The sequence below is a fragment of the Glandiceps talaboti genome, chromosome 4 (genome assembly GCF_964340395.1).
Source record: "Glandiceps talaboti chromosome 4, keGlaTala1.1, whole genome shotgun sequence".
In the NCBI taxonomy this organism is placed as follows: domain Eukaryota; kingdom Metazoa; phylum Hemichordata; class Enteropneusta; family Spengelidae; genus Glandiceps; species Glandiceps talaboti.
The window spans coordinates 936744-963462 of record NC_135552.1 but is presented as its reverse complement, the minus strand read 5'-3'; the positions used below and the strand labels follow the sequence as shown (position 1 = coordinate 963462).

The 26719-nt window shown below is 38.5% G+C and overlaps 1 protein-coding gene across 2 annotated transcripts in view; it reads left to right on the top strand.

The window, feature by feature from the left end:
• The window catches only part of LOC144434653 (oxysterol-binding protein-related protein 11-like), a 161504-nt gene that overhangs the window by 20500 nt on the left and 114285 nt on the right, over positions 1-26719 (top strand). For both annotated transcript variants that reach the window (XM_078123157.1, XM_078123158.1), the window contains 3 exons: positions 1473-1504; positions 5310-5415; positions 21225-21272. In XM_078123157.1, the coding sequence (XP_077979283.1) occupies positions 1473-1504; positions 5310-5415; positions 21225-21272 (186 nt within the window). The remainder of the gene's footprint in view (positions 1-1472; positions 1505-5309; positions 5416-21224; positions 21273-26719) is intronic.

Sequence of the window (26719 nt, the reverse complement as noted above, 5' to 3'; positions counted from 1 at the left end):
GCCCACAGCAACAGCCAAATGATGGCGTACATTGCAAAGATAATAACAGGGCTGGATACATGTAGGAAATAATCATTCAGCAAATGAAATTGAACACTTATAGATGTGCAGCATGGATCAGCATGTGGGTAGACATGTAAAAAACTATACGGTTGTGCTACAATGCCATTGTGTATGGCTGTGGGCCCCTATTGGTATTGTTAGGGTTTTCTTCTTTTTTCTTCTTCTTCTGCCATTTTTTTGTTGAGCTAGAACTGGAAAATGGTTGCCCGTAATCCTTTCAAACTTGGTAGGCTTCTTGGGGACCATAAGTACTCATGCACCTGTCCCAGGAATTTCAGGCTGGTGACGTGACCTGGCCACCATATTAGATTTCATGAAAATCTTAAAGTGATTTCTTATCAAAACATAGGGGTGCAGTTGGCTGAAACTTTGGTAGTACTATGCATGTCCTTGCCCTTTTAATTTTGTCAATAAAATAACATGCTGTCACGTGACATTGGCCGACATGTGGATTTTCGAAAAAATAGCATTTTTCCTTTAAAAATCTTCTCCAGAATGAGCAGTCCACTTGGTGTGAACTTTTGTGTATAGCATCATCTAAGTGATGTCTTTCAAGTTTGAGAAAAGTGTTGCAATCAGTTGACCTCTATAGTGGCCATATTGGATTTTACGAAACTTGACAATTGACTTCTCCAAAAGCACTGCACTGATTGACTTGCTTTTTGGCAAATAGAATCAACTACTTGATTGCTTTAAAGTTTGTAATAAAATCACGAGCAGTCATGTGACTTTGGCCACCATATTGGATTTTCGAAAAAATTTCATTTTTCCTTTAAAAATCTTCTTCTCCAGAACAAGTGGTCAACTTGATGTGATCTTTTGTGTATAGCATCATCTAAGTGATGTCTTTCAAGTTTGCGAATGGGTTGACTGCTATGACAGCGTGTTGTATTTTATGAAAATTTCAAAATGCCAACTTCTACAAAAGCACTGCACTGATTGACTTGCATTTTGGCAAATAGAATCAATAGACTAATTTAAAGTTTGTAAATGAGAAAAAATTTCAATGTGTGGTTTCACGGCAATCATTGATTTAAGAAATCCAGTGGGGCCATATTGCATTTTACTTCAAATCATTTTAAAAATGTTCTGCTCTAAAACCAGTGTATAGATAACCTTACAATTTGGCATGTAGAAAGAAGACTACACCAACCTCCATGCAGCACATCATTGCCTGCTGGGCAAACCGCTTGGGCCCCGCAAATGCTGCTTACAGCTTTAATTGGTAATTGTTTTTGTATTTTCACCACTTTGTGTTATGTGTCTTTTAAATCTATTTTTTGTCACACATGTACATGTATGTGTACACCCAACACAGCTCCCTGAAACTGATAGATGAGATTTCATACATTGTACAATGTAGCATACAAAATACATGTAATGCATGTTTCTCTTTCTATTTTTTGCAGGAATTTGATTCAGAAGAGGACAACCTTCTAAGGTAAGTTTTAAACTCCACTATCAGTTACAACTGAGTGGAGCTTATGGGTTTGGTTGATTCTCCATCATCTTCCTACAGCTGTCAACTTTTACCTCAGTTGTCACTATTAGTTATACAAAAATCTAGGTACATGTACCTGGAGCTTAACCCTTTTATCGCTATTACATGGTATACCACATTTGTGTTAATATCACCTGGTCTGGGAGAAACAAACCCAAACAAGCAGAAATTGATTATTCAAAAGGAAAGAAGGCAGATGCATTCACAGCTGTTTTTCTCACTCTATGACCTGAACCAATTCCAGATTTTACCTACTAAGCGACACATGTATAATGTTGTGGCTTTAGTTCTAATCTACATTTTCTAAGTAATGTTGAAGAAATTAACATTGAATACAGTGATTAAGTGATGACATCCGATCAAAAAGTGAAATGGTATAAAATGTGATCGAACAGTTTTCAGTTTCAAGAAACCAGATTTGTGCCTATTACACCAGTTTCTTGGGATTTACTGAACTCATTTGACTCACTTGATGAGTCGATTAGTTATTTCTCTGACATCGTACAATGTTTAATTAAAGAGTGTGTGCCTGTCATCAGGGTGAAAAAACATTCTTTTCCTGATTGGTATGATAATGAACTTACAATGTATAGTTGTAGTGAAAGAAAAAGAATGCACCCAGAAGAAGTACAAACATACCGGTGGTCATAAACAGTGTGAGGAATGCGGTCGATTGTCATAACAACTTAAAGGCCCGTATCGACTATAAAAGGAGGATTACAGTAGGGACGCTCATTTATGCAAAGCCTCTCGTACGCCTAACATCGCCTGGGTGCTCCAAGAAAACTGTCAAAATCACGGCTATTTCCCGAGCATTTACTCTAAATGTATCCCAAAATGAATTATAAATATGTAGAAGAGGTGCCTGTGTGAATTGTTTTGTAAATTATGATGATCCGGGAGCGAAATTTGATGTATGTTGTCATGTGGTATGTGGCGAAATGTTAGGTTAGAAGCGTCCAAACAGCTGTCACTCAAATACTGTGTAAACGTTTGCGTAACTCCCTGGGGGGGTTGGTAGTATCTCGATAATCAATTCGCTAGATTATTTACCTCTACCTACCATAATAACATAACGGTAATGATCAAATCAGAAGTACGGTCCGGCGACAAGGCAAAAATATACAGTGGTAGAAATGTGACTATTTTGTGTTTGTTTGTTGTGTGTGTGTGTGTGTGTGTGTGTGTGTGTGTGTGTGATTGTCTTTCTGTTTGGGTTTTATTTTTTGGTAATGGGAGTACCATTTACATACAGTAGAAAACCAATTAGAAAGGTGTTTTGATCTCAAATTCGAATAAAATTGCTAACAAATGACAACACCGACATACGCAAAACATGAACGTGTAGTTTAGGTAAGGTACACTCTTTTTGGAGGATGTGGTGGCCCTGAAAAGGGCCGTTTGGTTTGTGGCTTTTCAGCCGTTCGGTTAGACCGAGCTTACGCCCACGTAGTCGGGTACCGGGTTGATCTATAGCTCAAGTGTTTTCTTAGCAAGCGATCTTTTTTATAAACACATGACATTATTGCCCATATTTTAGCCGATTTCTCTTGTAATACTTTTTGGTGGAATCGAAACCCTTCTTTTACCTCATGTGTAAACCCGGAAATAATGACATCCTATTTTACGTGGTTTTGGCATTTGCATTGAAGGCTGAAAATCGGTACACCCTGTTACACATACCGAGCGTGCCAAATCACACAATAAATTCAAACTCCCCCGAAATAATAACGAACCTGTAAAAAATTTTTTTTAAAGAAGTAAATTTTTGGGTTTTTTCCGCCCATTATCTGCGTATTATTTTGAATTGATTACATTTAACAAAGCATTCTTTTTCACCATGTCGTTGGAAGTGGCAGTATGTCGATCATCTCAATCTAAACTGAGCATGACGTCAACCCGACTTTCCGTGTTATGATACACATAGTACATGCTGCATCAACAGAAAATAATGTAACGCGTCTGGACAAAAATATACAAGGAAAGAAGGCAGAATACTATTCAAAATGGTGCCGAAACAGATTTTTTGGATCATGAGTTTCAATTGCAAAAGTCGTGTAGCTGTAAGTGCAATTGTATTGTCTTCGGCTCCACCCTGCCACGTACGTACATCCCCGGCGTACAGCACACCCCGTTATATTCATACGCTGTCGTCCAAGCTCCATATTTTGATTCACTGTACAGTGGTAAAGTTATAAAATTGGCCCGTTCAACCCTTTCGGGACATTGCAATGAACGATAAACAAAACAGCGATTTACTTCAGACAGTTCCTTTGCCATCGCTAGTGCATTGTTGTGTGATACGTCAACACAGCTGTCTCCCCGGGGTACATTTGTATTCCGATCTTTGAACAAACATACAAAAGGTTCTTTTTCGTGAAATTCATTCTTTTATTTATAAAACTATATGTGTTACATAATTATGACACATTACAATGAAACAAAATTACCACCTCTGTCGAGTCAAAAGTGTTATATGCAGTAGACAACTGCCATCCATTGTCTATGGTATAATACGCACACTCAGTGCACAGTCGCTGTATACTGTGTCGGCCGAACTTTCAAGCTCAATGTGTATATGGCCGTTTCGTTGCGAGCCTGTACATAATACAGTTCGAGTATCACAACGACTAGCAACGCAGTGAAATGATTCCGATGTCCGTTGTTACTATAAATGATTTTGGTTCAGGCAGAAACAGTGTCTGTCATAACAGGATTAGTAAATGTTTGATCGTTGTCATTGATATGTGGACACGGTGACGTGAGTGTTAATCCGCTCAGATAAGACGCTGTGTACTGGGTGGAGTAGTCCCTAATGCGGTGACCCGGGATTGAAATACGGGCCTTTAAGGAGCTAAAAACCTACAAAGGTCTAAATATATTGAATTTTGTGACAAGACAGAACATTCTATAGTTGAAAATCCAAAACGTTTTCGGTCATATGTGAGGAACAAATGTTGAGTGGTAAGTGTACTATATTGTGTCAGAAATGACAACAATGAAGCTGACAGTCAGTTTGTAGCACAACTGAACTACATGTACATGTATGATGTAGGTTTGGTAGGGCTATAGGCATGGAGAAATGTCTGCATGTGTGTGTGTGTGTGTGTGTGTGTGTGTGTGTGTGTGTGTGTGTGTGTGTGTGTGTGTGTGTGTGTGTGTGTGCGCGTGTGTGCGTGTGTGCGTGCGTGCGTGTACACACAACAACCCATTCACCATGAGTACCCAGTATACCAGATGCCATATACAAAATGTACAAGTACATAGTTTGCACTTCCAAAATGTTACAAGAAAACATTTATATGCAAGTGGTTTGATTTCAACTTTCTGGACTTTCAATTTTCTATGGTAATCACTCTCTTGAAATGTGGGCTCCAAGAACAAACTCCGGATGAATCTCTGTTCAGGCAGTTCTTGGTGTCGGACCGAACTGTACACTCTGGTACAATACCACAATGCACAAACTAAGTTCCATGACATGAAGTATGAATGACAGTGTGAACTTTCAATTTGACAAAGACACAGTTGTAAAAATTTTGTGATATAAATTTTGTGTCGCTGAGGAGAACTGTTAAGTCGGTATACATCAAGATATTCATTTATTCTTGATCGATACTACAATGCCATTGGTGCTATTTTTATGCATAAATGTACATATTACAATATGCAAAATTTGACACAAATGGAAACACTGTTGTTTGACGGTCCCTGTGAAGTAGTAAAATGTAGTATCATTTATTCACAGAACACCTTTGGAGGGACAGCTGAATAAATATACCAATGTAATGAAAGGGTGGCAACACCGATGGTTTTTATTAGAACCTGAAACTGGTGTCTTATCCTACTATGTGGTGAGTATAAATATCATAATTGTTAATGTTACTGTGGAAGAGATTTTTAGCACAACTGAACTGATTCTGTAGTGCTCTATAGGCATGGCAAAGTGTCTGTCTGTGTGTGTGGATGTCTGTCTGTGTGTGTGTGGATGTGTGTGTGTAAACAACTAAAAGTCAAAATCAATCAATCAATCAATCATAAAATTTATAGAGCACCTGTATCCAAGACGAAGTAGAGTTCAGAGGCACTGTACATGTACAGTTAAATATTGAAAACTCTCGTGAACAAGTACGGTATGTTTTAAGGTTCTCCCTGAAGGCATTGACTGTGGGTGTCTGTCAAAGCTCCAGTGGCAATTTGTTCCAAAGACATGGTACAGCACATGAAAAAGCACAGCCACCAAAGATATTAAGTCTGTACTTGGGTTCAAACAGTAAATATTTGTCAGATTGCTTCTCACTGATACTGTCCAATAAGTAAGGCGGTGATAGACCATGCAGTATTTTATAGGTGGTCAGTAGAACTTTGTCATCAATTCTGTATTGTACTCGCAACCTGTGCAGTTCCTTTAGTATTGGTGTAACAGGGTTCGCACGGTCCTGGAAAACCCTTGATAACCCTAGAATTTCACACCCTCCCTGGAAAGCCCTGGAAAACCCTGGAAAAATGCGCCCTACCCCTGGAAAACCCTGGAAAATGATCATGTTCAATTGATCGATTAATATTGACGATCATCATGTCTGTGCTCGAGCCACCCATTCATATGGTTCTGAATCTCGTAATGTGAAATGGCGAAAATATTTTCAAAGTCTTTCGCGGTGGTGAATCAAAATTCACGCCGATTAAACCCAGACAGTCAAACGATCGTTCCACGAGACACTTTGCCCCACAGACCATGCCTATGCATAGTTGAATGGGCGCCGCAGTGTTTGTTTCAATCTTTCGTATATTGCTACTCCATCTCCGAGTCGTCATTTCAGGGACATGATACTGTAACAGTCCTGGGGGTAACAGTAGGTCTGTTAACAAGATTATCGTAACATTGTAGCGAGTATCAAAGCATCATCAACCACGAGTCAACATACTACAAGCTCAGGCATGGCAATACTAGGGCCAGGGCCTAGGGAAGTGCAGTTGAATTTCCAGGTTGTGGAAGTACAGTTGTGACTTTTATGTCGTCGATAAATGGGTATTTGTGTTACATGTTCTAAAAGAATATACTACTGTTTTATGTTGTCGGTACAGTAACATTCGTCAATGGTCAAATTGAGTTGAAAAATCGCGATGTTCTGCAACTCGTGGCATCCGTACATAAACATCGAGATGCAAGCGATGAATGTACTCAATTATTCATAGCTCGAAATTTCGTTACGTAAATGAAATTTTTATTCAAACTTTTGAAGAAAAAAATTATTTTAAGTGACGTATAAATCTAGTAACATCAAACCATACAATAACGCGGACAAACTTTTGTTTTTTAGCACAACTGAACAGAGGTTCAATAGTGCTATAGGGATCGCCTGGCGTCTGTCTGTCTGTCTGTCTGTCTGTCTGTGTGTGAGTGTGGCTGTGTGTGTGTGTGTGTATGTGTGTGTGTGTGTGTGTGTGTGTGTGTGTGTGTGTGTGTGTGTGTGTGTGTGAGAACAACTTAAAGTCAAAAACCGCTGAACCGATTGCCATGATATTTGGTGGGTCCATTACCTTGGGTGTCTAGTTGGGAAATTGTTCAAATCAAAATGATCGCATCACAGGTGTGTGATTTTTGGTCAAAAAACTTAAACTCAGAAACTACTGGGCAGATTGGTGCGAAATTTGGTGGGAACATTCTTAAGGGGGTATAAAGTAAGATTTGTTCATGACATGATGATTCCATCAGTGATATGCAAATAAGGGCTAAAAATGTGTCTTTTTGAAAATCTATAATTCCAAAACAACTGAGCAGATTGGGCTGAAATTTAATTGGAATGCATCTAGGGATTTACGGACGAAAAAATATTAAGCATACAATGACTCCATGAGTGATATGCAAATTAGGTGTAAAAATGTTCATTTTTGGTCAAAAACGTATATCTCAAAAAGTACTTGGTCACCGAGTCTGAATCTTGGTGAGATATTTCTGAAAGTGTTATTCTGCACATTTTCTTCAAAATTGGCCCTAGCGACCATGACCACACCACGCCCTTAGCATCAACCAAATGGCAGTATATTTTGGTCAAATAACAACATCATCTGGTAGGCAAATGAGTAAACATTCAAAAAATGTATGCAAATACCCTAGCAACCATGACCACGCCCATAGCAACAGCCAAACGGTCGTGTATTTCACAAAGATAGGGATTGATAGACTATTGAATATACATTCAAAAAATGTATGCAAATGTGCCTAGCAATAAGACCACGCCCATAGCAACAGCCAAATGATCACATATATTGCAAAGATAACAATGGGGATTAATAGACAATTGAATAAACATTAAAAAAACGTATGTAAATTTGCCTAGCAACAAGACCACGCCCATAGCAACAGCTAAATAATCACATATATTGCAAAGATAACAACAGAAATAGAAGACAAATGAATAAACATTCAAAAAATGTATGCAAGTGTGGCTAGCAACAAGACCACGCCCATAGCAACAGCCAAATGGTCACATACATTTGTATATTGCAAAGATAATATCAGGAATTCATACACAAGTGAACAAAAACATACAAAAATGTATGCAAATATATCTAACAACATGACCACGCCCATAGCAACAGCCAAATGATAGCATATATCGTAAAGATAGCAACATGGTTGGATAGGCAACTGGATAGTCATTCACCAAATGAACACTTATTGTTAGCGTGGACTACCATATGGATAAACATTTTTAAAAACTGTACAGTTGTGCTACAATGCCATTGGCGGTATTTTAATTTATTTTTCTGGATACTAGTATGTCTGAATTAGACTGACGAATGCTCCGACTCAATCTTACATGATCAATGCACCAGCTTGACGAAACGGCTACTTCGGAGGTAGGACAGAGGTTTCTACGTTAATCTTAGCGTGTAAACGTGGTTTTGAAACCAACATCTTACATTGTGTCGATTTTCTTTAAAATGTTTTGTGACATATTATGGGAACTGTTGTTAATTTTTTCTCATCCACATCAGACAATTAGCTGTCATTCAAAAAATATACTTTAGTGTCAACACCCTTGGAAAATGGCCAAAATCAATATGAATACACCTGGAAAACTGATGAAAAACCCCTGGAAAGTCCTGGAATTTTGTTGTGCTTTAAGTGTACGAACCCTGTGTAATTTGTTGATGTTTCTTTACCTGTGTGAAGATCCTGGCAGCTGTGTTCTGTGCATGTTGTAGTGGCTTGATGTGTTCATGGGGTAGTCCCTAAAGAAGTGCATTGCCATAGTCGAGTTTAGAAGAAAGGAGGGCTTGAATCAGTTGCTGACAAGTGCTTTTACTGAGAAAGTGACAAATGTGACCGATTTTGGCGAGATGAAAGTAGATGGAGTGACAGGTTGCAGATACAGTCAAACTTGTCTTAGCGGTCACCCTGACAGAGCGGCCACCTTCTCTAAGCTGTCACTTTGTGGCAGTCCCGTGCAATTTTACATGTTAATGACACTTGATAGAACGGCCACCTCTTTAACGCGGTCAGCGGCCACCTATTACCGGCCCAATTTGGTAATTATACCGTGTATAATGGTCGGTATCTTTGAGTTGAAACTCTCAATTGAAATAGAAAGTCGTCAGAGGTTGTCCGATGTTTTGTTTTATTGCCGTATTGGTGTGAAAACACACACCTCCTTTGGTTAACAATAGGCACTGCACTACAGAAACAAGACAATGACGTAGTTCGTTCATGTTATTCACTACGGCCACACTGGGGGCATCACCCGGTAACATCAAACAGGGTGACCGTACCGCCAATAGACCCACAGTAATGTCAACGATACCCCTTTAACACTTGCTGCAATGCCGAAAGGAGTCAGAAACTTTACCGTACAAAGAAAAATCGAAGTACAATTGACAGGTCGTAGGTCAAAGTGCGTCATCACGTAACACGTGAACCACAGTCCCTCTGTGCGTGAACGTAACAAAACATCAATGGCGGCAACTGTGTTTATAATCGCGGAGCGAGAGCTTCGTACACTATGTACCATTCTATGCTTTTGCATCATAGCTATCACGTCGTAACAAATCGTATCGCAGCATTATTTACTGTTTATCATCGAAATCATGGCGAAGGCTGTTCAGAAGACGTTGACTTTGAACGAGAAGGTCGAGATTATCAGTCTACAAAGCGAGTGGTTGTTCTGTGGGCTCACGCAAACTGGCTGAGAAGTATGGTGTTGGGCGTACCCAGATACTGAACATACTGAAAGCAATGCACCAGGTGATCGTAGAAGAAAGATTCGAAAGACGAAAAACTGTTACATAACTTTGTAATTGGACTAGACTGTATTCATGATTGATATTTTTCACAGAAACTGCAAAATTACTTCTAGAATGCAAAGCAGAGTTGTCATTGAATTGTAAATACATGTACAATGTCATGTATTTTTGATGTGAGATTAAATAATTAGTTTTGAAACCCTTAATATTATGTTGTATTTAGTTTGTGTCCCCCACTTCTCTTAACTTCTAAATGTTTTGGCCACCCGATTACAAAAACAACCAACCCTCTACAGAGAGGCCACCTCTCTATAGTGGCCACATTTTGTTGGTCCCTTGGCTGACCACTATACACAGGTTTGACTGTATATGTTTTTTGTATGTATGATGACAATCAAAGATGACTCCTATATTTCTAGGTGAATCTGTTCATTGGATGTTACTAGAGCCAATCGGGATTTGGTTGATTGGACATGGCAGGTGGCTGAACTTAGATCTTACTCAGACCACCAACAAACAGACTGGAAACGCCTATTGCATTAGGTGTGAATGGGGCTCTTAATCCCTTTCCCTCCTGTCATGGCTCATGCTCACCCTTCAAACTGTCGAACATTGTGCAAAATGATACTTCGGGTCTTTACGGGTTTTTTTTGTAATTGACTCAAACAGTTTCTACCGGAAAAGGTCAAAGGTTAGTAAGTGTAGTCTGTGACTGGAACGAAGACCGTCATGCAGTCAGAATCAAAATCACTGCAGTTTCAGATGAGTTATGCTTTGTTGAAGTTGCTTGTTCCTAGCAACCTTTATTGATGAATATATAATAAGTGATTTTTACAAGGATTTTGACACCGGAATTCAAATATCATGATGTTATACGTCTTTTCCCTCGAGTAAATCAGAACATGAATTATCTAACCGTCCATTGATAGATATACTGTTGTACATATGCTACATTTTGCTGAAAGTTCATTTGAAAACTGGATACTACTGTAGGCCAGGGATTGAATTAACTACACTTTGACTCTACTACCCTTGCTTATAGTCTGTTAGTTTTTTGACTTCACCGCTTGATCAGTCATGCATTTTAGGTCATATGTCGATATGGGGTTCTGTTATTATTACATATGTACACCAAAAACGCAATGAAGTGCAGGTGGGGAAGGGCAAACAACATATTCGTATGAATATGTATCAGGTCACCAGCTCATGTCATTCAGGTCAGGCAGAGGTCAGAGACATGAATTATGAGCGATGATTGGTTGTCAACAACAATAAGTATTGATATGCAAATTACGTGTTGACCTGCTCTCGCTAGCTAGCTCCGTTGTGATTCATTCACAAACCGATCAGAAGAAATGCATACACGATTAATTTAGTAGTAGAAACAGATAAAATTCAACAGCGTGGTATCCATAGTGTCCTATATAATAGTAATTCAGCAAAATCTTTCAAAATGAACAATATTATAAAAGTTAGTCTTCATCAGAATCGGAAAAGATTACGGATTGTCTGCAGCGTTTTATAATGTAAACACACTGACTAGAACTTTGACTTGAGAGAGCTGTTTCTGGCAACATGAAATGTGAAATTGAAAGATCCACCGCTAAATAGTAATCTGTGTGTTTGGAAACATTCCTGATAACTGTGGGAATTGATTGACTGCGTTCTGGCTGGTTGATGGTCCTGAGGAATGGGTTGCACGATCTCCCATCGGCTGCAGTTGTTGGGCGTTGTTGATGTGTACGTGTACGCATACAATGACATCGGTGGCCGTAGTCGCTGGCGTGTGCCTCGAGTCAGATTTATTTTGTTGTTGATCGTAATAAAATTCACTCTCAGAAAGTTCAAAATAATTCAAATTAAACAAATCGCTATGTTCAGAATCCACCGAAGTATCTTCCATATAACAATATTATATATAAAGTACTGGTATATTTAGTCCCCGCCGGACGAAGTCCGGGACGGGGACTTATGGATTGGGTTCCGTCTGTCCGTGTGTCTGTGCGTCCGTCCGTCCGTCCGCAGCTGTTTCTTGGAGATGCCTTCACCGATTTTGTTCAAACTTAGTACAGGGGCAACATACAATGGCATACATATGCACGTCAATTTGTTTCATGATACAATCCAATATGGCCGCCTAGCAGCCATTTTGTTTGCAAATTTTCCCTGTCTAAAGCCATAACTCAGACATGCTTTAACAGATCTCATTCAAAGTTCGTATTAGGACAGTGTTCTATGACATACATGTGCATATACATTTTCATTGTGATACGATCCAAAATGGCTGCCTGGCAGCCATTTTGTTTGCGAATTTTGCATGTCCAAAGCCATAACTCAGACATGCTTGAACAGATCTCATTCGAAGTTGGTATTAGGACAGTGTTCTATGACATACATGTGCATATCCATTTTCGTCATGATACGATCCAATATGGCTTTGGACATAGAAAAATAGCAAACAAAATGGCTGCTAGGCGGCCATATTGGATCGTATTACAACAATGAATGACTGTTCAGCTCTGAAATGGCTGTACTGGTATGTAGATCATCATATGGTAGATTAGGCACAGAGTCCAAATCTTTGATGAAATCGTCGACTGAGAGAGATACTTTTTTTAGTCCCTGTCGGACGAAGTCCAGGACGGGGACTTATGGATTGGGTTCCGTCCGTCCGTCCGTTCAGAGTCGTTTCTTGGAGATGCCTGGACCAATTTTTTTCAAACTTGGTACAGGGTCAACATACAATGGCATACATATGCACATCAATTTGTTTAATGATACAATCCAAAATGGTCGCCTAGCAGCCATTTTGTTTGCAAATTTTCCCTGTCTAAAGCCATAACTCAGACATGCTTGAACAGATCTCATTCAAAGTTGGTATTAGGACAGTGTTCTATGACATACATGTGCATATTCATTGTTGTCGTGATACGATCCAATATGGCCGCCTAGCAGCCATTTTGTTCTGGGTTTCCCAGCATGCATTGCGGCAAACGCTAACCTTTGGGACCCCTACCTTTGTCGCTATTTGCGTAAGCTAGAAACTTTTGATAGCTGACAATATCGTGTTGGAGGTGGTACTGTACTAAAAGTTGTGGAGTTGAGGGGTCGTTTTTAAATGCTGAGTCCAAAGGTTACGTGTTTACACATTCAAATTTCAATGATTCATATTTTGGTTGCTTTGATCGTAACACAAATTTGGAAACGCGAAAATTGTTTTTAACGGATGGCAAAATATTTCATCATGTGGGACATATTACTCAGTTTTTGACAGTATTAGGTAAATTTAAACTAAATTCACAAGTGCAAGTCAAAACTAGTACGATACTTCCGGTGACCTTGCACTGTACAAGTACGCGATTTCTTGTGTTCAACATTGTTCAGTGATTTTCTGTCCACACCCCTTGAAAGTATGAACGGCTAAAGCTCTTTGATGATGAATATTAAACTTGTCCTATTTACAAAATCCATCTGTATTTACCAAAAACAGTTGGCATAGACTCGCCAACATACAATCACACGACATGTGCTTCCACGTGTAAGCTTACTCCTCCCCAATCGGGTCGGCCTTCGGGTACAGCAACTTGCTCCGAAGTCGAGTGTACTTGACTACTACTACATGGTAGCGATATACTAATCAAGTCTCGTTTTTATCTAGTGACAAATTTGTTTGTCAATGACGTCTGTCGACATCAATATTATTTAAACTATCGTGAACAATTCAAGACGTTTTTATTGTGTTATTCTGAGTGAAATGAATGTCAACAGCAATTTACAGAGAGGCCGAGAAACGTACATGTATATGTGGACAGTGGCATGTATGTCATGTCAGCAAAGACACGACTACCAAAAACTAACTAATTTGACAGAAGACATGTTTATTTGTACAAAACTGTCAAATCAAAATCATGCTTTTATATTTACTATGTGTATTGAACTGAGTTTGATGTAACGCATACTGGGTGTTAGAGTTTCTCTTTCGCTTCAAGTTCCAGAGCTTGTTGTTGGTACATGGTGTTGCATGTAGCATGTTTCTCTCTGACGGAGGTATCAGAGTCCTCGATGACTTTTCCTTATCTTTCTTAGATGCTAACTCAGACAGAGCCTTCATGTTTGTTCTTACCGTACTGTACCCTGGAACTATGCTTTTGCTTGCATATACATACTAGTATTCACAGGATTTTTACCAAATAAAAAGGTATATGAGGCTGTTATATTTTTTTGACGACGTTGAAGAATGCTAGTCGAAAGTCTGCAGCTTCTTGTTTGCCATGTAATTCACATGTGCACACTGTACTGTACATGTACATGCAGATATCAATGTAGTGTCAGCTGTGGTCATTTCACACTTTGTCTTTATATTTATAGTCGAGTATTTGTCATTATTGTAATTAATGGTCATCTACGTATGTTCTTTTCTCAAAGACATTTTTAGTACAACTGAACTTAAGGTTCAGTAGTGCTTTAAGCATGGTAAAGTGTCTGTCTGTCAGTGTGTGTGGATGTGTGTGTGTGTGTGTGTGTTTGTGTGTTTGTGTGCATGTAAACAACTGATTGCTTTGATATTTGGTGGTCATTTTACTTCTGGTGTCTAGTTGAGAAATTGTTCAAATGAAATGATTGCATCAGAGATGTGGGTTTTGAGTCAAAAAATGTGATTTTTGGTCCAAAAAACACAAAAACTACTGTGCAGATTGGCATGAAATTTGATGGGAACATTCTTAGATGTGGGTAAATTAAGATTTGTTCATGACATGATGATTCCCCTAGTAATATGCAAATTAGGGCTAAAAGTGTGTCTTTTTGGTCAGAAACCTTTAATTCCAAAACTACTCAGCAGATTGGGCTGAAATTTAACAAGGATGCATCTGTGGGTGTATAGATGAAGAAATATTAGCATACATGTATAATGATCTCATTAGTAATATACAAATTAGGTGTAAAAATGTGAATTATGCTCAAATAACATCATCTGGTAGGCAAGCGAGTAAATATTCAAAAAATGATGCAAATATCCCTAGCAACCATGACCATGCCCATAGCAACAGCCAAACAGTCGTGTATTTCACAATAACAACAGGGATTAATAGACAATTGAACAAACATTCAAAAATGTATTTTAATTTGCCTAGCAACAAGACCACGCCCATAGCAACATTGAAATAATCATGTATATTGCAAAGGTAACAGGAATTGAAAGACAAATGAATAAACATTCAAGAAATGTATGCAAAAGTGCCTAGCAACAAGACCACGCCCATAGCAACAGCTAAATGATCATGTGTATTGAAAAGATGATATCAGGAATTCTTATACAAGTGAATAAAAACATTCAAAAATGTACGCAAATATATCTAGCAACATAACAACAGCCAAATGATAGCATACATTTGTATATCACAAAGATAGCAACATGGTTGGATAGGCAACTGGATAGTCATTCAGCAAATGAACACCTATTGTTAGCATGGACTAGCATATGAATAAATATTTCTAAAAACTGTACAGTTGTGCTACAATGCCATTGGCTATATTTTTTTTTATTTCACCCTCCCGCCCCGCCTGACTATTCCACTGGAGATGAGAAACAAAAAAAAAAGGTCACCCCAAAGTTAGCAACATGGTTGGATAGGCAACTTAATAGTCATTCAGCAAATGAACACCTATTATTAAAAAATAGTGTAAAGTGTACGCAGCAACAGCAAGGCTATCACCTGTGACATTTGTAGGGAAAAGATTCACATCAAGTGCCGTGAAATACCTGTGAATATTTATAATGGTGCTGTTCAACATGACAATCAAATTCATTTCGTATGTGACAGATGTACTCTTGCCAGTCTCCCAGGAACAAGCCTGTTTGAAGTTGACCAAGACGTTTCAAATCGTCCACACGAAATACTGAACGAAAGTCTTAACATTTCTCAGGATGGTGATGACCAGTTCCAATGCTTCCAGAAGAAGGGACTCCTTTTCCTACATCGCAATACTCGAAGTCTGCTACCTAAGATGGAAGAAATTCGTCTTATCGCTACACGCTCGAGGGCAGCGGTTATTGGAATTACCGAGACCTGGTTGGACAGTTCTGTAGAAAATTCAGAGGTGGAGATTCCAGGATACATTATTCAGCGGAAAGACAGACAACGTACTGGTGGTGGTGTTTGCATTTACGTTCGTCATGATCTTGCCTTTAACCCTCGTAATGACCTGAACATGGACAAGTTAGAATCAATCTGGGTAGAGATTTTACTACCTAAAACTCGTCCGATACTGATCGGTGTCTGTTACAGACCTCCAAAACAAATGGACTTTTACGATCTTCTGGGAAAAGCCTGTGATGATGGTAATATTTTTATCGAACATGAAACTGTCATACTTGGTGATTTTAACACTAACATATTGAAAACGTCAGACAATACTAATAATACTCTTGTAAATTCTTTGAAATATTTTATATCAGTATGTGGTTTAAAACAATTGATTAATTTACCGACTAGAGTGACAAGAACAAGTGAATCCATCTTAGACTTGATAATGGTTACCAATCAAGAAAACAAGTCAGTTTGGTGTATTAGATATCGGTCTTAGTGATCATTTGCCCATATTCTGTACGCGTAAGATTTTAAGATCTCGGATTAATAAGCACAGTTCTGTACGTGTCTGCTTTTTGAAGCAGTACAGTAAAGAAAACCTTGTTAAAAAACTTGAGGATATAAACTGGTCAGGTGTGATAACCTGTTCTGATGTGGACCGGTCATGGTCAAATTTTAAATGTAATTTCATGTCTGTTCTTGACTCAATAGCACCATTCAAAGAAGTCCGTATTAAGCAAAGAACAGAACCATGGATGTCTGATGAGATCCTTGATATGATCAGGAATAGGGATAAATTTCTAAAAAGGTTCAGGAAGTCAAGAAGTCAGACTGATTATGAAAAATATCTCGACTATCGTAATAAAGTAAAGTACGAAAAGAGCAAGGCCAAAACTGATCATTATGTCAATGTGGTGAATAACAACAAACACCAACCCAAAAAGTTGTGGCATGCTCTCAAAAGTCTCGGTACAACATCTAAATGTAAAACCAAATCTAACAACATTGGTCTTACGATTGATAACACCCTATGCTTCGATAAATCAACTGTTGCAAATCATTTCAACACCTTTTTTACAACTATTGCCTCAAAGCTTGTTGAAAAATTACCTGTTGGTACGGGTAGGTTTGGTTTTGGGTTTATTACTGACTACTATCAAAAATTGAATGTGTCTGTCGATTCATTTCGGATGAATAGTGTGACTTCTGATCAGGTGTATAACACTCTGTCTAGTATAAGTTCAAGTAAGGCTACAGGGTTGGACAACCTCCCTGCAAAATTCATAAAGGATGGTGCCAGTGTTATTGCACGTCCCATATGCCACATTGTCAATTTGTCACTGCGTAAGGGTAGAGTGCCAGACGATCTTAAATTGGCAAGAGTAGTCCCTATATTCAAGAAAAATAGTAAAACTGAAGTCGGTAATTACAGACCAGTATCTGTGTTTAGCGTCATGTCTAAAGTTATGGAACGGCTTGTTTTCGACCAGTTGAATGAGTACCTTGTTGACAACAATTTACTGTATGAATTGCAGTCCGGATTCCGCCCTAACTATTCAACTGACACCTGTTTGATTCATCTTTTCGATGTTATCAAGCAAGAGTGTGATCAGGGTAATTATACAGGTATGGTTATGCTCGATCTACGAAAAGCGTTCGATACAGTAAATCATGATGTTCTGTTACGTAAACTAAGTGCCCTGGGCCTGGACAGTGCCTCAGTGGATTGGTTCAAGTCGTATTTGACTGGTCGAAAACAGGTGGTTGATGTAAATAGATCCATCTCTTCTGAAAATTGTATTACATGCGATGTGCCACAAGGCTCAATACTCGGACCACTTTTGTTTCTTATCTATGTTAATGACATGTCAGCAGCTGTGAAGTGTAAACTTCTACTGTATGCCGATGATTCTGCATTGTTGGTATCTGGAAAGGATGTGACTGAGATACAGGTGGCCTTAAGCAGTGAACTCGAGTCGATTCAGGAGTGGTTAGTTGACAACAAGCTATCTCTACATCTAGGTAAAACAGAATCAATTCTTTTTGCATCAAAGAGAAGGCTACATAAAATCAACAAATTACAGATACAATGTTGTGGGAGTGATATTGAGTCAAAGCAGCAAGTTACATACCTAGGCGTGACATTAGATCAGTCCTTGTCGTGTGACATCATTGCAAACACAATCATCACCAAATGTTCGAAAAAAATAAAATTTCTCTACAGAAATGCAAGGAATTTAAATCTTGAAACGAAAAAGCTTCTTGTGTCAGCGTTGATTCAGTGTCACTTCGACTACGCCTGTTCGGCGTGGTACTCGGGTCTTACTAAACGATCTAAGTCCCGGCTGCAGGTGGCACAAAACAAGGTTATTAGATTTCTATTAGATGTCCCCCCCAGAACTCACATTGGGATGGACGAATTTCATAAAGTGGGACTATTGCCAGTTGAACAGAGAGTCAGTCAACTCAAATTAAATCACATGTTTAACATCTATAATGGATATGCGCCTCAGTACATGAGAAATCAAATACATATATACAAAAATAGTTATAATACGAGAAATAGCATTTCAACCTTTAAGATTCCCAGAGTTAAAGGCTGCGGCACTCATACTTTTAGGTACACTGGTAGTGCAGTATGGAACAGTTTACCACTGCCAATACGGCATTCTCAGTGTAAAAGTACATTCAAGAAATCAGTCAAAAACCACTTAATGTCTCAAATGCTTGCCAAAACTTAAAGTTAGTAATGTATATACACTAGTTGTATTGTTTTTCAGGAGTCATTTCAACGTTTGTATGTTTCATTTCCATTTTTCACTAATCTTGCTCCAATCACGTGACCAGAGTTCTTTACCTACCGACATGTTGAATTTTTTAAATCGAGGACCACAATGGAAATAAGTTTTAATTGCTTTGTTGTGTTATCCTCGGCAATACTTTTAAATGTATGTTTTTACTTTATTTTATTGCCAAATAAATTCAAATTCAAATTCAAATGGACTAGCATATGTGTAAACATTTAAAAAAATTGTACAGTTGTGCTGCAATGCCATTGGCGGTATTTGTATACTTCATTACCTTTTAAATCAATACGCACGTGTGGGCAGAAAACTTAGGTGACAATGAATCAATGATGGATCAACACAAGCAGAGAGAGAAACATGCATTTCAAGTAGTTACAGTCGGCAACCTTTGAGTCAAGGTCGGCGGTCGGGCCCGACAGCCACCGACCACCGACAGCCGCGCGTGCGTGTGTGTGCGTGCATGCGTGCGTGCGTGCATGCGTGCGTGTGTAAACAACTTAAAGTCAAAAACCGCTGAACCGATTGCCATGATATTTGATGGGTCCATTACCTTGGGTGTCCAGTTGGGAAATTGTACAAATCAAAATGATCTTACCACCGATGAGGGTTTTTGGTCAAAAAACTTAGAAACTACTGTTCAGATTGGTCTGAAATTTGGTGGGAACATTCTTAAGGGTGTTTAGATTAAGAATTGTTCACAACATGATGATTCCATCAGTGATATGCAAATTAAGGCTTAAATGTGTCGTTTTGGTCAAAAATCTTTAACTCTGAAACGCCTGAGCAGATTGGGCTGAAATTTGATGAGGATGCATCTGGAGGTGTTATAGATGAAGAAGTATTAAGCATATTATGATCTTATCAGTGACATGCAAATTAGGTGTGAAAATGTGAATATTCTCAGAAAGTACTTCGTCAATGAGACTTGGTAAGAGACTTGTTTCTGAGTGATATTCTGCAGATTTTCATTAAAAGATTTTGACACAATTGGCCCTAGCAACCATGACCACAACCTTAGCAACAACCAAATGGCAGTATTTTTTATTAATGAACAACATCATCCAGTGTTCTCCCCAGGTTTTGTTGATAGGATATCAACTCATGAGCATAAATTAGCATCAATTTACACAACAAAATAATTATATTCCTGAGTAACTTAATGAATTTCATAAAATCAAAGTACATCATAATATCAAACAAGTAGTACATGTACAAAGGAAAGTTGAAGGCCAATTTATTACTTCAAAATATTAGCACCAATAAGAAACTCATAACAGTTTTTTAAAGCAGTGTTATTGATTATTATTCTTAGGAAAGCTGAAATTATTTCAATCTAAATGTCCACAGATAAAATAGACTTTCGAAACACGAAAGGTTTGTGTACAGCTACCTGCAGACATCGTGTTACTTCCCTATGGAGGACTTCAAAAACTCGCAATAGATTGTGACGTCATGGCCGCCATATTGGAAAATCCATAATTTCATCGTAGTCGTACGATGTATCAGTCTACAATGTCAAACTACAAACTAAACGTGTTTTCAGGGTAAAATTGAACATGAAACTGATAATCGGAGATAACATTGGCACTTTATCGAAAGATACATTAGTCTGTTCAACTCTTTTCACGACATTGAAGAATGCACATGCTCTTGGGTTGAGACATACTTGGTGTTACTCAGTCATAGAAAATTAACTAGACACTGAATGCCAACTTCATGAGTTTGTCAAACTTTATACTTTATACCAAAATGGCATGGCATCGTTTGATTTTATTGTTGTCAAAATCTGGCAGTTCCGACATGCTTCGAACCAACGTTACGGATGGGCCGGTTTTGCCTTTGATTTACCGAAAGCTGTTGTACTGAGTGTGAATCACATTACCATTAGCGGGTTTACGCATTTTATTCCTATCAAAAACAATACTGATGGCAAACTTCAATGAAATCTGTCTGGTAGTGGTAGAGGGTTGAATAGTCGTTTGAACTAATTAGACACTCATTAGTTTTACTTGCTGCTTATGTGTGAAGGATAATACAAACGTTGCAAAATAACAAAGGCATCAGCTGACCGATTGACAGATGAACAATGTCAACTTGCAATATTTACTGAACTCTATGCAATCTGATAGCGAATCGGAACAACTGATAGCTTATTGGCGAAAATTTAAGGATATCTGGCCAGATACGCTAAAACCCTTAGTGGAATAACTGATCATCTGGTAGGCAAGTGAGTTAACATGTATGTAAATATGCCTAGCAATAAGACTACGCCCATAGCAACAGCCAAATGATCATGTATATTGCAAAGAAAAGATCAGGGATTCATAGATTTGTTTGAGACACCATTCAAATTTGCACAATAACTATGATAGTGATGTTATAGGTAAACACTTATGTGAATCTAGTGATTGTAACATTGTTTATCAATATTTATTAATATTGCTATTTCCTACACATTTGTATGTACATTTTTGTACATTGATTGCATGCTAATGTCATTCATAAATATTGTATCTGCAGAGTGAAGAGAATAAAAGACAGAGAGCCAGAGGATCAGTCCATCTTGGGGTAGGTACATTTTATCAATAATGACCTTTGTAATGAGGCCATGACCTTTGACCTTAACCTCAGTGTTCAAGGTCAGAGGACAACAATTTGTTGAAATACATTTTGTAATTCTGTGGCAAGCACAAGCCATGTGATTTCAACTGTTAGCCTCCTCAACATCAGATACAATATTTGTTTTTAAATGACCTTTGAGTTAAGGTAAGACAGTATCTATCTATATATATCTATCTATATAATACCAGCTAATCTCCTTACGGATATCACAGCTGGGGGAAGGGGTGCATACAAAAACCTAGTAGTAGTGTTTATGTACATGTAGATTTGCCTTGAAAGTATCAGTGTCCTGACAGACTTTCATATCAGGGCTTAGTGAGTTCCAGTCCCTAATTGTTTTAGGAAAGAAACTGTGCTGATATGCTTGGTGTTTAAACCCAAGGTGCTTAAAACAGCCTCTTCTACCTGGTGCTAGAAGACTGGTGTCTCTCGTGATTGCTATTTCCCCATTTACAATTTGGAATAGTAAATATTAATCTAGCATTTTGTCGTCTATCTGCTAATGATTCCCATTTCAAACTCTGTAGCATATTTGTTACACTGGATCTTCTAGAATAGTCTCGTTTAACAAAACGAACACCTCATCGCTGAATCTTTTCAATTTTTACAATGTCCTTTACTAAGTATGGATCCCAAATGGGGGCTGCATATTCTAAGCTAGAACGACACATCGATATGTATGCAGTTTCACGTAACTTTGTTGGACAGTTGCGAAGGTTTCTCATGAGGAATCCAAGAGTACGACTAGCTTTAGAACAAATATGTGTGATATGGGGTGAGAATGATAAATTGTCGCTGAAAAGTACACCTAAGTAATTGATAGAGTTTACAGATTTCAATAGCGTATTGCACATAGTATAAAAACGAATGGCTTTGGCTCCATGGCGCTTTATGGACAACACATAGCATTTAGATGTATTAAATTTTATGTCCCATTTTTCAGCCCAATGTTCTAGAAGGTTCAGGTCATTTTGAAGGATGATATGGTCTCTCTCAGATCTTATTGGTCGATATAACAGCGCATCATCTGCAAACAGGCGAAGTTGAGATTGAATGTTTTCGGAGATGTCGTTTACATAACAAAGGAAAAGTACAGGGCCCAGTACTGTACTCCCGTGTATACCATAGAAATGAAGTTTGGCCAGCAGCTTACGATGATTTACCGCGTCAAATGCTTTGGAAAAATCCAATACATTTATGTCAACCTGTGTGTTATTATCATAGTGTTTAGCCAAGTCAGATACTGTAAGGAGTAGTTGAGTAGTACATGAGCGACGTCGGCGAAAGCCGTGTTGCAAGTATGTTATTATTTGATATTTTTCCAGGTGTTTCATTAAATTTGACACAATGATATGTTCCATTAACAGGGCTCGAAATTCGTTTTTTTTCTTTTAAATTTGGTAGCCCAAGAGCAATGTCACTGGTAGCCCATATGCATGCATTCCTAAATTAATGGTGTCTGTGTATATATGTAACTATATGATGTATTGGATTCGATGAGTGATTGAATAACTTAAGAGTCACGTTAACATGTTTATATTTGTGTGTATTTCATGCCATATTTGACATTGGGGATGCAATTTTTTGCATGTATGTGTCTCTGGGGACTTGTCATAAAGAGGGGCTTACTGTTACAACGTACGGTTATCATTGCAATGAAGAAAACACATGTAGTCGCAGTTCGTACTTGTAACTATTATCTAAATCTCTTGGTGCAGTGAGACCTGTAAAATTTGAATATGATTCAACGTATGGAAAACGTATAAACAGTTTCATAAGCCCCATGGCCATTTCCTGATGTGGAGACTACGTCTTGGGTAGTTTAGAAACTATGTGCTGTTATCATTATCTATCCACGTGATTGGTTACTTATTAACAGACGGGTTAGACAGGATTTGTATTAATACATGACGGCCATTACGGAAAAGCCCCTTCCATTCATGGGCGAAGAGATAATCAAACAGAGTCTAAGCAGACGGTCCATGCTGAAAACTTCACACAAAATTCAAATCATCATGTCACCATTTCATTCTCACTAAAACTTCAACTTTCTTTTGAGCTTTGCTACTACTACTAGATTACGTGAATTTACCATTCACCACTGCATGCTCTCAGTCAGGGGTTGCGTGAGCGTGGTTTACACACGGAATGTTTTAGGCATCGTTCAATAATAAACAAATCTGTAGGTGTATACCAAGTTAACTGTTCTCATCAGCAGCATAAAATTTTATCAAACACCATTACAACTGTGTCTCTGTCAAGTTGAAAGTTAAAGCTGTCATTCATGTTATGGAATTTAGTTACTGCAGCAGTGCTGTACCGAGAGTGTACTGTGCTCCGACTCCGAGAAGAACCGGAAGGGCCCGGGCCGGAGAGCAGATTTCCAGAGAGTGATTACCATGGGAAATTGAAAGTACAGACAGATAACATTAAATCGCTATACAGAATATTGTTGCATATAAATGTTTTGTTGTGACATTTTGGAAGTACAAGCTGTGTATACGATGAACGGAAGAATGACGTGTACAGTGTACATGTATTTCGTGTACATTTGATATACATGTAGTGTGGATGCAAATTTGGAAAAGACGCACAGATTTTGACGCTAATTTTGGCGAGAACACGTCCCACAGGACTGCGACCACGGAGGCCCCCGCCCCGGGAAGGTGTCGGAGTCAGGGTGTCACAGTTTCATTCAAAACTTAGTAGCCCAATTGGGCTACCACTCACATAATTTGGTAGCCCAGAGACAAACATTGGTAGTCTGTGGATGCGGGACTACCGCGAATTTCGAGCCCTGATTAATTTAGCACACACACATGTTAATGATATAGGTCTATAATTTGACGCCAGGTGTTTGTCATCCTTTTTGTATATCGGTGATATATTTGCACTCTTCCAGTCATCTGGCAACTGGCCATTTGACAAGGACTGGTTGAATAAACGAGTCATTGCTGGTGTAAGTTCTAAAGCAAGCTCCGTCAGGATATAGTTTGGGAGACCGTCTGGCCCAGATGCTTTTGATACATTTAGTGTAGATAGTAGTTTATACACACCACTTTCCGTAATTTGTATTTCATTTGCTATTGGGTACGGACCACCATACATTTCTGGGATGTCATCCTTACGATCTGTGGTAAAGACAGATGTGAACTGAGCATTTAAAATCTCAGCTTTATCATGACTTTCGCTGTATAGTGTTCCATTCACTTTTAGTGGTGCTACTCCACCAGAATCTTTACGTTGGCATATCTCCAAAAGGGTTTTCTGTTTCCTTCCTTCAAGGCATTGTGGAGGGTTGTTTCGATGTACTGGGCATGATCTCTTTTAAGATCATGATTTACCTTTTTTCTGAGAGCTTTAAAAGCGTTCCACTGTGAGGCATTCCCTGTTTTCCTTGCACTGTATGATTCATACAGACATGTAAAATATATGAGGTGTGTTTGTGTTTCAGTGTTAATACTGACATTGTTGAAATTGTCCAAGATCTACATTTTGGTGTTGAGTGGCTGTATCTTTTTAATTGGCATAATCGCCATGACATTATTGCTGTTCATTTTAAACTGGAAGCCAGCAAAATACTGCACAGACTCAACAACATGTCATTGTATTGTCAGACTAGACGGCAGAGGTCGCGTTAACGCATTATTTGTGCGTATTTGACGCACTATTTGACACTTGGGACGCCTTTTTTTGGATGTATGCGTCACTGGGGACGCGTCATAAACAGGGGACAAATGGGGCTTACTGTTGGCAAATGTACGGTTATCATCTTTGCTTCGAAGTTGTAGAACAGACATCGTGGAATTAGTCAGTTCTGATTGTAACTATTTATATGTGCAGTGTGACCTGTGAAATTTGAATATGACCCATCGTATATAAAACGTTCCAACAGTTTCATGTGCCCCATGACCATTTCCTGACGTGCCGAGCACGTCTTGGGTAGTTTAGAAACTACGTGATATTATAATTACTTATCCACGTGATTAGTTACTTATTAACAGACATGGTTTGGCAGAGTTTCCATCGATAGCACGGCCTTACGCTACGGTGAAGCATCTTCCCTCACGGGCGAAGCGATGATTAAATAGACCACATCGGTGTACAGTAATCTATTCTGAAGCCTTCACGTTGATAAATTCATACTGCCAAGTCGCCATTTCATTCTCACTAAAACTGAAACTTATTTTGAGCTTCGTTACGGGATCGAACGCATTACGTGAATTTACAGTGAACATGGCACACGTAAGGCGTCGTTCAAGAATAAACGATTGCAACGTAGTGACACAAAATTTGTATCGAACTTTTACAACTGTGTTTCTGTCAAATTGAAGTTCACGCTGTCGTTCATACTTCATCATTCATGTCATGGAACTTAGTTTATGCATTGCGGTTTTGTATCATGGAGTAGTTTTATGTACTCCGTACGGTCCGACTCAAAGAACCGCCCTAACATTAGCTATGGATTTATACGCTATGGGGTTTCGACACGTCTTCTCCCACTCCGCTATATATTCACCCGGAGTTCTTTCTCGGAGCACATATTTTTAGAGAGTGATTACCATAGAAAATCGAAAGTCGAGAAAGATGAAGTTAAACCTCTGTATAGCGTATTCTTGCATATAAATGTTTTCTTTTTCTAAGTGCAAACTATGTACTTGTATACGGTGTGCGGGAGAATGACACTGATGTGTTCATGTACATGTATTTACATTTGTAACGTATTACGTGTACATCTGAAAGACATGTAGTGACTGTGTGCATGCAAATTTGGAAAAAACGCACGTAACAGGATTTTGACGCTAATTTTGGCAGGAACGCGTCCCAGGGACGCATCAGAAAAAAAGCTACCGCGACCTCTGTAGACGAAATCATTCCCTTACATTTGCCTTGACATTACTTCAGGCCATACACATCTACCAAAATAGTCAGAGTATATTGTCACAATTTATATCTAGTCAATACTGTATATGTCAACCCACACTCACTTTCAACATCACTTACCAATTATTATAACAAACTCACTCCTATCAAATATCCTCAGTCCTTTCTTTAACACACGCACATAAACACAAATCATACTTCCATTTTCTATCACTCCTCACACATTTCAGCAATTACATTACTAAGTACTCTAACATGTCAATCAGTAACTTTATTTTATGTTCAAACAATACACCATACCTTTCAATAATACCAACAAAAATCCACTTTGGGGACTATGACTTCGACAAAGGCTTGTTTGTCAAGATTCTATAATTCAAAAACCAGAGCATATAAATCTGGCTGAAATTTACTGGGGATGCATCTAGAGATGTGTAGGTGAAGTTGTATTCATAACATGATAATTCCATTGGCTATATGCATATTAGGTCTAAAAATCTCAATTTTGG